Below are 17,436 nucleotides of genomic sequence, written 5' to 3' on the forward strand. Positions count from 1 at the left end.
ACCTGATTGTCCGAAAGTAAGATGATCCGTGCTTCCGAAGACACGTTAGCCGTTGGTCCCGGTTCGTAATCGTTACACGAATCATGTCAAGGGTCTTTGGCGGCTCAATAATAACCCTGACACCAGGGTTGCTGAGGTTGGTAATCCACTTCACAACCCACATGATAGAAGAATATAAGAAGGGGGTTAAAAATGACACAAAATAGCAATATTGCAATTTGACATTAAATTTGCGCACATAAAAGTTAGTGCGCAATGACAACAAATGTCCAATAGCAATATTGCTTTCTAAGGTGAATAGCTTCAATGTGGCCTTTTTAATCCACGGTGCACCATGGTTGCGCCACCAGCGGGAAATTATTCGGAAATCAGTTGCAACTAGATTAGATCTTACAGGTAGCTCACGCCGCCGCGGAGGTCCATTTATTTAGGACCTGCACCGCGTCGCCATTGTAATCATCATTCGGACCTTGCTTTCTGATGTTTTTGTATTGTTTGTGTGTCATTTATAATATCTTTTCTTACAAAAAATACTAAGCGGACCTAATTTTACGTGCCAAGGCAAGCCATGCCGCTCAAACGATACAAAAATATTTGGTCTATTATTTAACAAAGTAGGTGAGACTGTCCTTTGTTTGGTAAGTACAATACAGGCTTGAATCACCTGGTTGTCCGAAAAAGTAAGATGATTTCGTGCTTCGGAGGGCACGTTAAGCAGTCAGTCCTGGTTATTAGCCGAAAAAACACGAGCCGATGAAACAACGTGATGGAATATACTCCATACCCCCTCCGGTTTATTGAAGGGAGGTCTGTGCCCAGTAGTGGGACGTAGGTATATAGGCTATTTATTTATGTTACTTAGATATGTTGTTATGTTATTTAACAATCACTAATATACGTAAACAAAATAGTATTTTGTAACTTAAACTAAGTAAACTAAACTAAGTATAAACAAACTAAATAGAAATAGAGAGTGGGAACAACGTGCGCATACTAATTACTAAGTATAGATTAAACCAATCACGCGCACGAATCGATCAAACAGGTTCGCCAAGCGTTCTCCATTGATGCAAAGGCCGTTGACTGATGCGTGCACGCATCGCCCTCGCGTTGCCATGTTGGTACTACGTAAATACAAGATGGCGTCACGTTGGTAGCCCTGCCGCGACCGCTGTCAAACAGAACGCGCGTCTGCGGCGAACGTTATGTTAGTTATGTTTTGAACTTTTTGTGTACGAGTCGGTGTGTGATTTTTGAATTTTTTTTTCGCATCGCATCAATGGAACCGCCTAGTCTACAACCTGCTTTCGTTAGATATGGATTGTGTGAAGTTAAAAGTGCAAGCAAACGTAAATTCAACCGGACCAAACAGTGAATTATGAAGTGTTAGTGAAAGTGGGGTTATGTTGACAGTTGAACTCGTAAATCGTGTAAATTACGGTTGCAACATTGCATTTGGCGGTGTTTATTACAATTAAAATGCAATAAGGTGAATTTAAATTTATTTTTAGCCCGAAGCTAGCATCAAGTTGCTTGACCCTGTCATATTGGTTGATTTAAAAGCTTGCGTACCCTGGTCTGGAACCTTAAACTTTAAAGGATGTTGCTGATCGTCCTACACAATTATTTAAATAATTATTGAGTAGAATCTATATAAAACGTGTAGCCATTCTGCCAATCAAACTGTACTCCTTTGCAACACAACTTCTTTAAAACGCTGAAACAGATTACTGCAGACCCTATTTTCAAAAATACTACCTCTTGACGTCAACTTGTCTTTGTTATATTTTAGAAATATGTATTTTTGCTCATAAACACAAAAAGCTTTGTGTTGTTGTGAGGTGGAATACCAGCCTCAACAACCCTGGTGTCAGGGTTATGATTCAGGCGCCAAACGCCCCTGACATGGTTCATGTAACGATTACTCACTTACATCAGTAAATAGTAACCGGGCCCAACGGCTTAACGTGCCTTCCAAAGCACGGATCATCTTACTTTTCGGATAAACAGGTGATCAGCTTGTAACCTCCTAACCAAAATAGGAATCACAAAGTGATTTTTGTGATATGTCCCCACCGGGATTCGAACCCAGGTCCTCCGGATCGTGAGTCCAGCGCTCAACCACTGGACCACAGAGGCCGTTACCTTGTTATGAAGTTATCAATAGAACGTTACGCAAACAATATAAAAACAGAAATAAATTACACAAACCAGTAAGCAGACATGAACTTGTCCCAAAAATCCGTTCATCATGTGTATTCGGTTGTACAATAAACTCCCGGAGTCATTTACGACTATGAACATGAACAAATGCAGAACTGCTATTAAGACATGGCTTGAACAAAAATGTTTTAATGACGTCAACAACATCTCTTATGTTATTTCATTGCCTGTGTGAAATTTGCAACTATAACTGCAACTACATATTATTTATAACTGTACCTAAATTTATACACAATAAAAATCTTTATCTTTCTGAAACTCTCTGAAGCTTGAAAAATGTCTCAACTACAAATTTAAATAAATCATTACTAATGACTTTAGTCCATTACTCTTAAGACAACAAAACAACTTTCGTGTAAAAGTACGCAGATTGATAGATGTTAATAAATCTATCAGGGGTAACAAATCTTCTTCCTAATAAACTTTAGACGTTCCCAATCAATCCACTGAACTTCCCAGTGGTTGAATATTTGAATTTGAAAACGCACACCTGATGCTGTGAGTTATGAGAGACTATCCAGGCTACGTTTTTCAAAAACAATATAGATGGCATTCTACAGCTTCGACGTGATCTATTTTCTCATTACTCGGGTACATCTATCTATCTATATCAACCTAAATTCATACCCAATTTTGGACGTATGCCTCTTCCATTTTTTTCCACTTCCGACGATCTTGGGCTATCGACATCCAGCCATATCCAACCCATATCCAAATGACCAACCCGTCGTTGCAGTCGTGGAGATTATTTGCTACAAACCCTTCCAAACTCGGGTACATAATTATTCCAAAGTACAATGTAATGACAGAAGCATATATAAAAATAATTGGTGCTTGATATTTGAATCACATTATGTATAGAATTATGTTGCCACCTACATTGCTTCTCTTTATTTTGATCAGAATAATAATGGCTGGAAGATGTAATTGTTTCTGGGTGTAATAAAAAGGGTCATCATTTATACCCAAAAACAAAGATAAAAGATGCATATGTCTGTTACCATGAAATTGGAATGTTAAACGAAGAAAAATCTGTAGACTGCCATCTATATTGGTTTTGAGGAACGTAGCCTGAAAATTCCATTGTACTTGGATATAAGAAACAAATGAAGGACGCAATTAGAGATAGACTACTTAAAAATAAAAGCGCCGAGTCCCACGTCTAGAAAAGATGTGAATATGAATAGGTAGGTAGATATATAAGTGAGAACTCATTCAGTAATCAAAGTGAAGTAGATAATAAGGAAAGTGAAGAATCTGATATCTACCAACAAAATCGGCGTATAATACAGTAAGAAGGTTGGATGCTTATTTTACTCTGTGACATAAATTCCTTAAGTAAAGACTTCAATTTTATAACTCATATTTATTACCATACTTTACACCTTCTCCTAATACCTGCCTAATCGGAGAAGTTTTAAACAACATTCATATTTGAATAAATTAAGGTGTCAGATAACCAGCCGTGTTCTTAAGTTACCTATATCTACTAAGCCCCTTTTCTGACATCTTTTACTCGTTTACCACTATAGACATCCTCCTCTATCCTTCATTTGTTACCATAATTACTTAAGTATTACCTATAAGGTATGCCAGGAACTATCGCTCAAAGAAGTTATAAGTCGTTGATATTAATTAATTCTCACCACGTTTTATCTATTACTGTGAACGGAAGAAGCAAATGCAGTCTAATAGCTTCTACCCAATTATTATTGAAATGCTAGCTCTAACATCCTTTTTAAGACTAATATATAATTTGTCTAATTGGGCGAAACTTCTGTTCATTGTTTCGATTTCGTTTGTTATTTCTCGACAAAAAAGATCTTTAAGCAGCTATGATAGACTGCAGTCAATGTTCCAAACAATATGCATTAAGAATGATTAAAATAGGCAGTTGCTAACCAATCAAGTTCCATATAAGGTCGCATCATCAGTTACTAAGTAGTACAGTCATGAGCAATGTCATGTACTCACTTTAGAACCCTGTCGCACTATCATATTTGACATTTAATGAGACTTACAATTTAATTTGTCAAAAAAGTTAATGTGACATGGTTTGAAAGTGTATACATATTAGTACTCGTGACCGTATGTGAGAATGTGGTCACTAGAAAAGCTTTAAGAATAAGTAATAATAATATCTTGACTTAACTTTTGCTTTGAAGACATAATCTTATCGTAACTGTCGTAACCTTCCAAAGACTAGCACACAAACTTTATACATAACACAAAATAATAAAAGGGTAAAAGGACTAAACATTTTACACATAAGGTTTTGGTTATCGAATCGATACGTGATATTATTTATATTTAATAAGGTAAAATGTCCCTCTAGACACTTTATAAATCATCTGAAACAGATGGATCAGGCTTGTGAATGAATGAATGTGACACTTAATTTCATAATTTCACAACATCGAGTTGACTCTCACTGATTACTCAGATTTGTCTAAGAGTACAAACTTAGAGATGCGCCAACGAAAGTAAAAATATCGAGGCCAGTATGCCACGGCGCCGAAACTGTTAAATAATAAACGCCCAGAGGAAATACTTTCCCATAACTTATGTAACAAATAAGTATTATCAACAAACTGACTGGCTGATCTACTTAATATTATAATTTGACGTGTCATTAAAACTAATGATTTAGAAACGCCAGTTATGTATGAATAACATCTGCATATCAATGATGATCAAGGTCCATAAACGATCAGAATCTGATGGACGGATGGATGAAAAGAGAACCATGCAGAGCCTGCTGAGGTACATTCATCACATAATGAAATAAAAGGGAATTGATACAGTATTCAATTACAGCAGTAAAAATAAAAGCTATCAATAATGTATCAATGTCTGCATATTGATAAAAGCAAACCCGACTTGATTGCAATGGCTGAACGGAAACATATGTCAACAAGATTGTATGAGGATAAATATAATTAATCGTGCCTGCAGCCTTTATTGCTTCAAGGCTAGCTGCAGCTGAATTTGGCACTTGAATGGAACTAGTCACTAATGGTAATAAGGTTTATTTTAATAATGTATCTTAGGTCTCGAAATCAAAGGGACTTTTTGAAGTTACAATTCACTCTATGTTTACAAATCTGCAACAAGTAATTAACACAACACAACGAATAAAAAAACAGTAAAGCAACGAATAAAAGGCACTAGAAACGTAAATAAACTAAGAAAGGTCATAGTGAAAAATTTAAATTCGGTTGCTCCGTTAAAAACGCACTTTACAAAGCTTTACACAAATCAATAAGGCAAACACTTAAACATAATAAACCGTTCAATACAATTTAAAATCCTCGAAGCGATCGACGAAGCGGAAGTACGAAATCTCTTCTGAAGGAGAACAATAACTCAAACTGTCCATTTGGAAGCAATTGAAGATACGATAAACATTATTTTTTAAGTCTAGGAACAGACTGGGACTCGGGGTTATCATGAAGTAGTGGCCCGACCTAAAAAGCTATGATGATCATTCTGTGAATGTAGTAGTAGAGGGTTATGTTTATTCGCACCTAATACTTCGTAAGGTCTTTGATTTTCAGCAACATTGGCCAAGAATACATAAGATAATTATTAATTTTCGTATTTAAGCCTAAGAATAAATATTTTTAGGTCTTCACGCTGCTTCTATGCTGTTCTGGGAGCAAATAAAAAAACGTAGAACACGTTCAGCTGCTTGTCTTCCCGGGCATGTCGTAAAAACCGACAGAGGGATTGTGTCCTAACATGATGGACTAATGTTATGGGCGATAGGCTGATCCCTTATCACCATAAGGTTCATCATATCCAGCTTACGACATCGTATCAACAGTGGCTGCAAGTTGTCTTTGATTACTTGTGGCTCTGCCCACCCCATTAGGGATTACGGGCGTGAGTTTATGTATGTATGTATGCAGGTCTTCACGCAAAAAGAATTAACAACACAACAACTAATATCAAAATTAACAACCCTGACACCAGGGTTGCTGAGGTTGGTAATCCACCTCATAATCAACATGATAGAAGAAGAGTAACACAACAAAGAACAACAACATTTAAGCAATATTGTTCAGAATCATGGGCACATTGATCGTAAAAGATTTAGTTAAGTACCCGAGTAGGTAGACTACGGTAGATATAAATAGTTTTGCTAAAGATTTTCCCGTTAATTAAAAATAATGGTGTCAATAATTGTGCTCGATAAGATTATTTTAAAATTCGTAGGCCAATTGGAGATACGGGGTCGGAAATTCGACTCAGTAACTTAGTGTAGGACGCTCTGCGCATACATTACCAGAGAAAACTGGCAATACATAATGAATGAGAACAGCCTGGTTGAATAGCGTAGTTTGGGATAGGTTAAGTCGAACAATGAGTAAGAATATTTAGAACACAGGAAAAGGCAAGGGGGTAACTTTCTTATTTACTATAAAATAAACTTTAAATCATTTGTAAACTATACCACTTCTGACATCTAAGAACTGCTTAAAAATCGCGACTCAAAACTCTTAACCTGAATGCTCTCCTGTCTGTAAGTAAAGAAACTACCGTCTCCATGAAATGTAGGTCAATCTACAAAGAAAATTTGCATTTAAATGTAACTCTTTAAGAAAATAAGTTTGCCAGACATCTTAATTATTTGTATGTGATCAAAGGGTGATCAAAAGATTGAAATAACTTGAAAGTAACTAAAAGAAGGAAGGAAACCTATATGGATAACATAAACAATGCTATTCCACTTTAAAATTCTCTAAAAAATAAATAACCCCAACAAGGTATGATCTTACAGACAAATTTTAATAAGTATTTAAGGGTCAAGTCCCTGTTTTTATATAAGAACTGTCACATTGACATGATCTTGAGAGCAGTCTCGAAGCTGAGATTAATTTATAATACCACCCTTAGTCTAATTAACGCAGTAAACTCATTTTTTATCCCCAAATACTTAAAAGAATAACAAGCGTATCTTAATATTTAGACACCATAAAATAAAGTTAAAACGCAAAACGGAAGAAATAAAACTCTTAATTACGATCAAAAACAAACAAATCATTAACCAAGGCGAAAGGACGGCAAGAATATAATAATACTTAAATTTTCTCTAAAAAATAATCTAATGAAACGATTAATTCAAATTCTAAGAGGAAAACATTACCTTAAACGAATGAAAGTCAAAATAAGGAAAATCTGAGTAAAAACTGTTATAATACAACTTCATCTCGTAATATTTTTTTGTGTAATTAGTAAACATTCCTGATTCTGTTAAGAATCCTACATACATATGCCTAAAACATATTTAAACCTCAATAAGTAAAGCGTAACTAAACATTATCTACAATAGTGTTGAAATGATAGATGATAACATAAACTCACGCCTATTTATATTCCCAAAAATTAGCAATGGTTACTTTTCAAAGACTTTAACTCAAATTACCAGAAAACCTATGTACAAAATTTACGAAACGCTTGGATGCTAAATTGCAATTTACCAAAAAGTAAAAATCAAGCGAAGGTGGTAAAAATCCCAAACGAAATCCCGAAAACACGGGTCCTCACAGGATAGTCTATAAAAAGAGGGTTACCAGTTAGTAGTGCTGGCAAAAGTTCCGCTTTTTACGGGACCGTATAGTTTCCCAAGGGTCTCAGCTGCCGGCTAACCCATGCGCATGATATAAATAATGTCCTTTGTTGTGTTGTATGTACCAAACAAAAATAGTGTATCATTATTTGAGCATTTATAATTTACAAAACTGTAACTTGCGCTAGTTGTAATTGGATGACAGGCGGACTCTGTGATACACGAGTGCGCGCCTCATTTGTTTCATAGCTCTACTGCTGGCCAATGACATTGTCATCGAAATCGTGGCCTCTTTTTAAGCTAGTTTCCAACTAGTCAAATCAGTTACTTTTTACTAAACGTCAAAATATGAAATTGCTATGGAATTGTACGAAAAAGCACACTGTGACGCCATAGAAAAACGTGATAAAATGTCGGACTTATTATTAAAGTTATTCTTGATTATTTAAAATTCATAAAAAGTTACATAGCTTAAATGAAATGGTTTTCATCAATTTTAGATATTTATTCAGTTATCAGAATTTCATAATTTATTTATGACATAGACCCAATGAATAACAGACGTTCTCGTTTTAATTTCGACTTGCTCATGTCTTATCCCGTTTTATTATCCTGTGTCCCGTGTTTTTTTTACAAATTGGTCCTCACAACACTAGTTATAAGGGGTCCACAACAATGGTTGCACCTGCTACCTGCCTGGCCCGGTTCGCCTCGGGAACAATTTTGTGAATGAACTCTTTGTTTCGAATATCGGTATGGGGTCGTTGTATTGACGAAACTGATGAAAATACCTGTTACTAACATTAGGTTTAAGTTACTTTGTACTTACTAACATCTATGTATTTCAAATCCCAAATAAATTCTTATTCATTCATTCATTCATTCAAAATAGCACGTTTATAGTGTTCAAAAAGAGTAACTATTTATGGAAAAAACAAAACACTTAAAAATAATACAAAACACATTTATTTTGGACAAACTTATACACACATACACGTTCACTTACACAATGAAACAACAGTAATTACTTGACCTAGAAAATAAAACAGAATACAAATGTACATGGATGCCGTATGACACTTACAAAGTACCTACCTAGGTACCAACCAACAATGTGTAAGTTGCCTTCTTGTATCTTAAAGGTGTATTGCTTCGCAATAACAAAACGTATTTTTGCGTTTAGTTTTTTTTACACAACAATGTTGAATACTGAATACTCTGTTATTATGACTGAGCTACTGACCATCTCACCGTAACGGCTGCTGTCACGAATATCCATATTAATCAAACAATAGTCAGAGTTACATAATATAGACAAGTGTCGTGATGCAACAGAAGTCATTGATCCTTACTAATTGAAACTAATGAGTGGAACGATCAACGATAATTTGTTAAGGACAATGTTGAGTAGGTAATTAGTAAAGACGATTGCAAGACCAAGATAATGTACAAGGAACTTTTCTTAGGTCATGAAGACCCTTGTAAAGCTTTTTGCTAAAATTGTATGTATGAGTTATAAATTTATTTTAAGTGCAGGAGGGTTAAAATGGCCACATCGAAGCAATTCATCTAAGAAAGCAATATTGCTATTTGCGATATTATCAAACAAATGTTCATTTGTTTGCATTGCGCCGTTACTTTTATATTCGCAAATGTAAAATTGCAATATTGCTTTCTCAGACGAATTACATTGGGCATTTTAACCCGCCAGTTTTCACTAACACAGTTGGTTCGACCATTATATGCGGTGAGCAGTGGGTACTTAGTTCATCTTTTGATAGACGTACCTCTGACTACCCCAATTGGGATATAGTCATGAGCTAATGTTATGAGTGTGTATGATATTTTAGTCCCACAGAGACGCAGTCGTTGCATTTTAGGTACGAGATGCGCGTGCCTCGATATATGTATAAACCAATGCTATTGGTTAACAGAAACATAGTTTACATGATTACACCGATTTATTTCGATTTTAAGTTTAATAACAATACAATGTTGAAGCGTAACCGGAAAGGGAGGAAGATAAATGTCACTTGACATTGACATTATCTGTTAGTGTTGCCATGTCGTAAAATATGACTGTTTGCAACTTAGCTTTTGTGCTACCTTATTTTGTATGCTGTTTATATTCTGGATATATAAGAAATAAAAAATACATTTTAAATAACCAAATAGCCAGTGCCACGTTCCAATGATTGCCTACTTCTTCTCACTTAGGTAGATAATTACCTTAAGCGTCTAGTTTAGATAAACATAAATAGGTATTGACAAATAACCTCAGTTTTTCAACCTCTCTCCTTACTGAGTAATAGAGTCAAGAAATGTCGAGGTTGTAATAAATATCTTATATCTTATGAGTATATCAAGTGCTAATGGTGCTTCCAATGCCCAGTGATATTATCTTGACAAATTGACGCCTTTTTATGGAAATCTGAATAGATGGGCATTGATAACAAACGATTGAGGTGTGAAGTAGTTTTAAATTGGCTAAGATTATGTCGAGTCTGATATCTATACTAGGCTTTGCAAAAGTGTAATAGAAGCTTTACTTGTCAAAGATTATACACGACACATATATCTATCTACTCAGCCTGTATACATCCACATCTGAGTATAGCGTCCTCTCTTTCGCGCTATTCTATCCAGTTCTGTACAAGTTTCATCCACCACGGTACAAATATTTAAGTAGAAATAGTTTTGATCCCTCCATGTGCTATTTCTATTTAATGTGCTAAGTATTTCTACTTTTTTATTTCTCGAGTTCATGATCCTCATTGACAGACCTTTTTATCAATAAATCTCTAAAGCTACACTTCACTCCATAAAACATGGCGTCCACCTTGCCTCCACATTTGTACAGCACAGAGTGACAGCTGTCAAACTCAGTTTCGCGCGCTCGTTAAAGAATGTAAGTACTTAAATTAAAATGGCGTCTATAAAAATAGCGCTGGCCGAACAAATTCCGAATTCAAACCGAATAAAATCGGTCGAAAAAATTTATTGAATTCCACGGAATTGTCCGAACGCCTCCCTGGCACATTTGAATTTCGATTTACATCGAGTGGAAAACACGACGAGCTTTTATTTGGCGTGTTTTCGTCACCCACTGAATTGCTAAAACCTGAAAATATAAAATTTGAACAATTGTATTCGATGCTTTATTTTTAGGAACCAGTACAGTCGGGTGGTACAATGTGAGTGATATAATATACCATCAGTTCTGTCTTAACTAACAAATTAATGATGGGTACCTACCTGTCAATGGTAATTAAGTCCAGACGATCAAATGGTTTCAAAACGATCACAATTGGATTGGCAATTATTTCAAAACCTGGGTAGAGTAGCTAAGTACTTACAGCATATTAGGTACCTACTCATAGTTTCCAGCCTCTGAAATTGTGAATTAGGATTATTATAATTGCCATATAAAAAAGAAAAGTTAATTCGTGTTGCCATATAAAAAGTTTTTATTACATCCTGGGGACCCGTTCCGTTGTCCAGACTACGCTTACTCATCATCATCAGCCGTACGACGCCCACTGCTGGGCATAGGCCTCATATGCATTCATAATATGACATAATTTTCGAATGCATCATAACTTTTTAATTAAGTATTTCTTTCAATGAAGATGCTTACAACTATACATTATGTATTTTACAATTTTCGCGGCTAGAAACGCTGATGTTGCAGTATCTTCCAAACCTGGATAGAATTATTGTGAGTTTGTATGACTTCTCAATTAGTTTAGTTCTTAGCGGGACTTGCTTCGTACCGCGTACTCTCCCTTGCACCGACAAGAGCGCATCTCTTAAATAATAAGAGAAAGACTCTATCTTGCAAATTAGTTTTTTCAAAGACTTGAAATTTAATTACCGACAGGCAAAGAGTGTGCGGATGAAAGTTATAAGCCTCTCAAAGTCTTAGAAGTTCGCAAGTAAGGAAGCCCTCATTTTGAATCCAGGGCACGAACTTTTCACTCATTAGTAAAGTTGTGCTGTTGATTTATTAAAGGGTCACCTTCGACAGTTCCTTGGGATATGACTTGTAACTCTGCCTAGTTGATATTGAGTGTAATATGAGGGCACACTTTATAATTAGTTTCGACGTGAGGTATCTTAATTACGTCATCCTCCATAGCGGCCACATTCCTTCATTGTTACTATTAGAGCGCTACAAGTTCAATACAATTAGTGATAATACATATTTCAAGTATTTTTTCAACTAATTTCAACAAAGGTACTTATTTACCTTGATTGAAACTAGCTTGCCTATTGTGAGGTTTTGTAAACAAAAACATATCGTAAGCTACGACTATCCCAATTGGGATAGTCAGATGTACATTCATCTCAAAATGAACTAAGTACATGGGTACTTACCTACTTAGTTCATTGGGCATGGGCCTCACCGAGCTTTCTGCAAAAATAACAAAAATCACATACGATAGAATACATTTGGATAGAATAGTTTGACCTAGGTCTGACAACCATTACCCAATGGCTCAAATTAGCTTCCAAACGTTTTTTCGATTCTGCTCCGCACCACCCAAATCCCCTGTTAGTTGCGGCTTCCGAGTACATTACGCTTAGGGACGGTACTGAAAAGTATCGGCGTCCGAAGAACGTAATCTACGATCCCGACGACCCGATTACTCTAGCCATAGAGGCAGCCAATCAGCTCGCGACACCAAACACTTCAGGACCCCGATACCGACCCCGCCGGCGTGGTCGACGATTTCCCTCATTCTGCGCTTATCGCTATCGACCCACTAGGGTCGATTAATTCTTTCAAATATTTTTCCTCTCAGACGACGCCCTGAGCCGAGGTTCGCGCCCAACTGGGCACCCTCAGGCCTGTTGTCTTAAACGTTGTACCGGGAAAAAGCCTTCAGTGCTCCCCATTTGTCCGGCCAAGTAGTTAATGCCATCTGCGGCAAATCTATAATAAGTCACGTCAAAAAAAAAAGATAGAATAGCGAAGGTCATTCTTGTCTTGAGTTATTTTCCCTTATTCAGCGCTTATCGCTAGCGACCCAGTAGGGTCGATTCATTCTTTCAAATATTCTTCCTCTCAGACAACGTTCTAAACCGAGGTTCGCGCCCAACTGGGCACCAGGCCTGTCGTCTTAAATTTTGTACCGGGTGAGAACCCTCAGCGCTGATTTGTCCGGCCAAGTGGTTAATGCCATCTGCGGCAAATCTACAGTTAGTCACGTAAAAAAAAATGTTATATAGGAAATACTTGCCAACCATTCTTTTATACTCGTGTGAATCTTCAGAATACCCGTAAAAACTAACTAAAATTGTTTCGAATATTATCACACCCCGGACACTTCATACAAAACGCCTCGTTTTACACAGACACTACACATTGACTATGTGATACTTTTTAACCCCCCAGCTCCCTATATTTAAATATATTGAAGTATAATTGTGACCTGTTTATTCAATTAATATATAAATGTTTTTAAGTTAAAAGTTTTAAGGAAACCATCTTACACCTAATTTTATTGCATAAAATAACTACACTACAACTCTGTAGTAAGTACATAACATAACACCATTGTAGTAGGTAACAAAAAATAACTTATTCGTAAGCATTTCAACTGAACATTGAAATTTAAAACGGTTTCAAGTAATTATTACGTTTTATAAAATTGTAACAATAGCATTGTTAAATCTTGTTAGAAGGTACTTAAATTACCTACAATTCACAACTTAAACCTTTGGGTTTCGTTTTTACCGGAAACGTCATTTTCTGTATAGGCTTTAATACTTACGTCTTTTGTTTTTGTACCGAAATTATTCCTTCGCTAAAAACGTTGGGAGTCCTTTCTCCCTCGTTTTGCATAAAAAGTAACAAATTAGGCAGAGTTGCGAAATGAAAACAAATATTTATGACGCAAAAAGTTTCGACTTTTTCGACGTTTACAGCTGGTACATGTAACCAACCATCATCCCCATCCCCCTGACGGCCTCCGTGGTCCAGTGGTTGAGCGTTGGGCTCACAATCCGTAGATCCCGGGTTCGAATCCCTGTGGGGACATATCACAAAAATCACTTTGTGATCCCTAGTTTGGTTAGGACATTACAGGCTGATCACCTGATTGTCCAAAAAGTAAGATGATCCGTGCTTCGGAAGGCACGTTAAGCCGTTGGTGTCGGTTACTACTTACTGATGTAAGTAAATAGTCGTTACATGAGCCATGTCAGGGGCCTTTGCCGGCTCAATAATAACCCTGACACCAGGGTTGATGAGGTTGGTAATTCACCTCACAACCCACACGATAGAAGAAGATGAAGACCATTACTACCTGACTACGACGAAGCAAGTAGAGTTATTTACAACATGAATACCGTACTTCTATGACATGTTCTTTACCATAAAATGCCGATACAAATCGATTTCGATTTACTAAAAATAACTCGCGAGACCAATTAGGAATATTACTTACCCACATTTACTATAGATCAAGTTTCGAACTGTTTCTATGGATTCTAATTGATAGCGTGCCTAATACGACCATAGTCTTCAAAATTCCAATTTAAACTTGTATGATCACAAGAGCGTTATATTTAAGATTATATGGAGTATACCCCTTTTATCCGCGGATGTATCCATCGCTATTTGTTCTAGGCATGGTTGGATATTTCCGGTTAGAGGTCAGAAGGAACGTAGCATTAGTTTTATATGTATATAAGATACTCAGCGGGTACATCCACAACCCTGATATACTTAAATGTCTAAGGTTGATTGTACCCAATATTGAACATTCGGCTAGGCGTCTTCCTACAATGTTTGCAGTAGGTATTGGTCGTACCAACCTCGGGAAGTACTCACCTATTGCCCGGGCTACTCGCGCGATTAACGGAATAGCTCAAGAAAACCCGGACACAGATTTATATACATGTTCGTTGGCGGAATTCACTAATATCAGTCTAAAGTTTTTTAGTAAATAGATTGCATACATTGTCGATTTGGTTTATCTGTAATGACTATGTATATGTGAAATAAATAAATAAATAATAAATAAATAATGATCTTACTCTATTTATAACTCGACGTATACATTACAAAACGTTATGTAGCGTTGTTTAGTAAATGTCAATTGCTATCTGATTGCCACTAGACTTGAACAAAGTAGAAACCAGCGCAGCACCTCACCGCAGTCTAATAAATTAGGTGAAAGATCAATCACAGAGTACAGCAGTGTAGCGCACGGCGGCGGCGCCACAACCGTGCGACTCATGCAATGTCGTAAATCACAGCATTATCCGACCGCATTGCGAAACGGTCGATACACGGAACCAACACTCATACTCATTCACAAAAATTAATTAAAACTGACACACGCCCGAATAAACACGTCCCATTTAACACTATCTATCTAAATAACCCCACGTCACATAAACAAATCTCAGTTGTCGCGATACCGTATCTTATCAAATCAAGCGATTGTGCAAATGAGTACAGTTTATCATAGAGGCGGTGCGCGCGCGCAGACCTGGCTACTGATCACCTCGTGAACCCTACCAGCCCAGCATTGTTACAGGCCGCATTCGACCGCCCGACGCCGCTTCGAGTGAACGTCGGAAAGAAAACGACTCACGTAACTATCGTTAGAGTGAATAGCGTGCGCGTAGTCGATCGTAACGTGCAATGCCCAGGGCCCCGCGCGCCCCTCCCCACCCAGGGCTATGGAGACCCTCCTCGACAAGTTCAAGAGGGAGCAAGGAGGGCTGCGCCGCTCGCGCTCGGTGCGCGCCTCCCTACGCATGATCGGGAACCGGTGGCGGTCCACCAAGGACGAGGACATCCCTGACGACATCGACAAGATCAAACGCAACAGCGTCGTGTTCACCACGCAGATCTTCAGCACCGAGAAGGAGCTAGACGTCGCGTACACCGGCATCGACGGCACCTACAAGCCGAAGACGCCCGCCATGGCGAAGAAGAAACCCGAACCAGTGAAACAGCGAAAAAAAAGTGGTGACATAGACCTAAATTTAAAGCCGCAGAGGCATAGGAAAGTGGAAAAATCGAAATTTAGTGATTTGTTTTCGAATAAAAAGCAAAAAAGTGTTTCGGCTAAGGAACTTTTGGTGCCTGAGAAGATACCTCCGAAGGCGGCGGCAATATTGCATATACATTCGCCGGAGAAGGAGAAGGGGAAAGAGAAGAAGAAGTTGAAGGGCATGGGAAAGTCTGAGTCGGCGAAGTCGATGACGGAGCTGGTGTCGGCGCGGCGGCAGCGACGCGGCTCGGAGAGCGAGCTGACGGCGCACCAGCCGCGCGGTTGTGTCAACCCCGCCTTCGTCTACAGCACCCCGCCAAAGGATCGCAAAATACCACTTTCTCCATCCGCCTATCTGAGTAAGAATTTTATACATCTTTATAATACGTCTCGAAAGACATAAATACACTTATGTTTAAATTTATTATTTTGTCTTTTGTGCCATATAATTGGATTTTATTATACGTACATCAGGAGTCGAAGCAAATCTATTTGTATCGGAAAAGTAATTGGTTTACCTTAATACAACTTTATTAAGATATAAATTATTAGGTAGTAACTACGCGCAAAGCTCGTACATATTATTATCGTACTTAAAAATTAATGACGTCATTAACATATTGGGTTTGTCAAAAAATTATGCCGTTGCTGTTATCAATACCATAATAATTATAATATTGTTTTAATAATAATTATTATTCAACATTAATTTCTTTATTATAACATTTATTCTGTCTCCTTATTTCGCCGTCGTTTTTGATCTGTTTACAATCACGGAATAAGGCGAAGCGTGCAGCGGCCCACATGGGCGCATGGGCATAATTTGTCATTGCAAACCGGTGGAGTATGTCACGAATCACGATTCCATTATTCTAATGCCATGTTGTTCATATCCGCACTCAGATCGTGTATTGCGCTTTGCTTGTTTGACCTTATTTTGGGAATAAGTACTTAGTTTGTATAATGCACATTTCATTGCAACTTAAAAAGGTTTTAAATCAGTGGGTATTTTGACATAAACAATATCTTTCATTTTAGGTCCTTAAAAAGTTTTTAATGGTATTTTTAGTCTTCTTCTTTGCGAGTCGATGGCCACCGAATTTTTTTTTTGCTGACCAGTAATTGGCCACGCTTAGGGCTTGTTAGTGGTTTCGTGAAGGTATTTAATAGTGCAGGCAGGTATTTAATAGACAGCATAAAAGGTGAGCCATAGTTTGTGGTGATACTCCACACTCGCACTTATCGCAACCATCAACCAGGTATCACCTGCAGAGATTATCCTTGCAGCGGCTAACCTGTGTCCGAAGCCTATTTAAGGACTTCCATGTCGACCACGCTAGATTGCTTCCAGGCGGGAGGCTTTCTGAAATGATGGTTAATATTACAAATCAAATCAACCAATAATTGTTGTTTGCACGGATTTTGAACTCGTGTTTGGATCATAGATAATTGATATCACGAGGTTTCCAAGGTTTGTGCCCGGTTAATTGCAATACTCGTAGCCTCGCCCCCTACTTGGGACTTAAATAAAGTTGGCCAAGAGTGGGTGGATATATAAAAATCTGACTACCCCTCGGGGATATAGGCGTGATGCAAACTCTAAGTAGGTATATTGCACTTTTAATTTTA

At 37.5% G+C, this 17,436-nt stretch overlaps 1 protein-coding gene across 4 annotated transcripts in view; it reads left to right on the forward strand.

Moving 5' to 3' along the window:
* Positions 1–17,436, forward strand: part of LOC126369199 (uncharacterized) — a 279,281-nt gene that overhangs the window by 209,069 nt on the left and 52,776 nt on the right. Inside the window, exons 1-2 of one of the 4 annotated variants that reach the window (XM_050013499.1) lie at positions 1,258–1,489; positions 15,330–16,166. The exons of 2 other annotated variants lie outside the window; for them this stretch is intronic. In XM_050013499.1, the coding sequence (XP_049869456.1) occupies positions 15,491–16,166 (676 nt within the window). In that variant the 5' untranslated portion in view covers positions 1,258–1,489; positions 15,330–15,490. Of the gene's footprint in view, positions 1–1,257; positions 1,490–15,329; positions 16,167–17,436 lie in introns of those variants that run through there. One more of the 4 variants, XM_050013498.1, reaches the window with a different exon arrangement.

Source organism: Pectinophora gossypiella, chromosome 8, assembly GCF_024362695.1.
Source record: "Pectinophora gossypiella chromosome 8, ilPecGoss1.1, whole genome shotgun sequence".
NCBI lineage: Eukaryota > Metazoa > Arthropoda > Insecta > Lepidoptera > Gelechiidae > Pectinophora > Pectinophora gossypiella.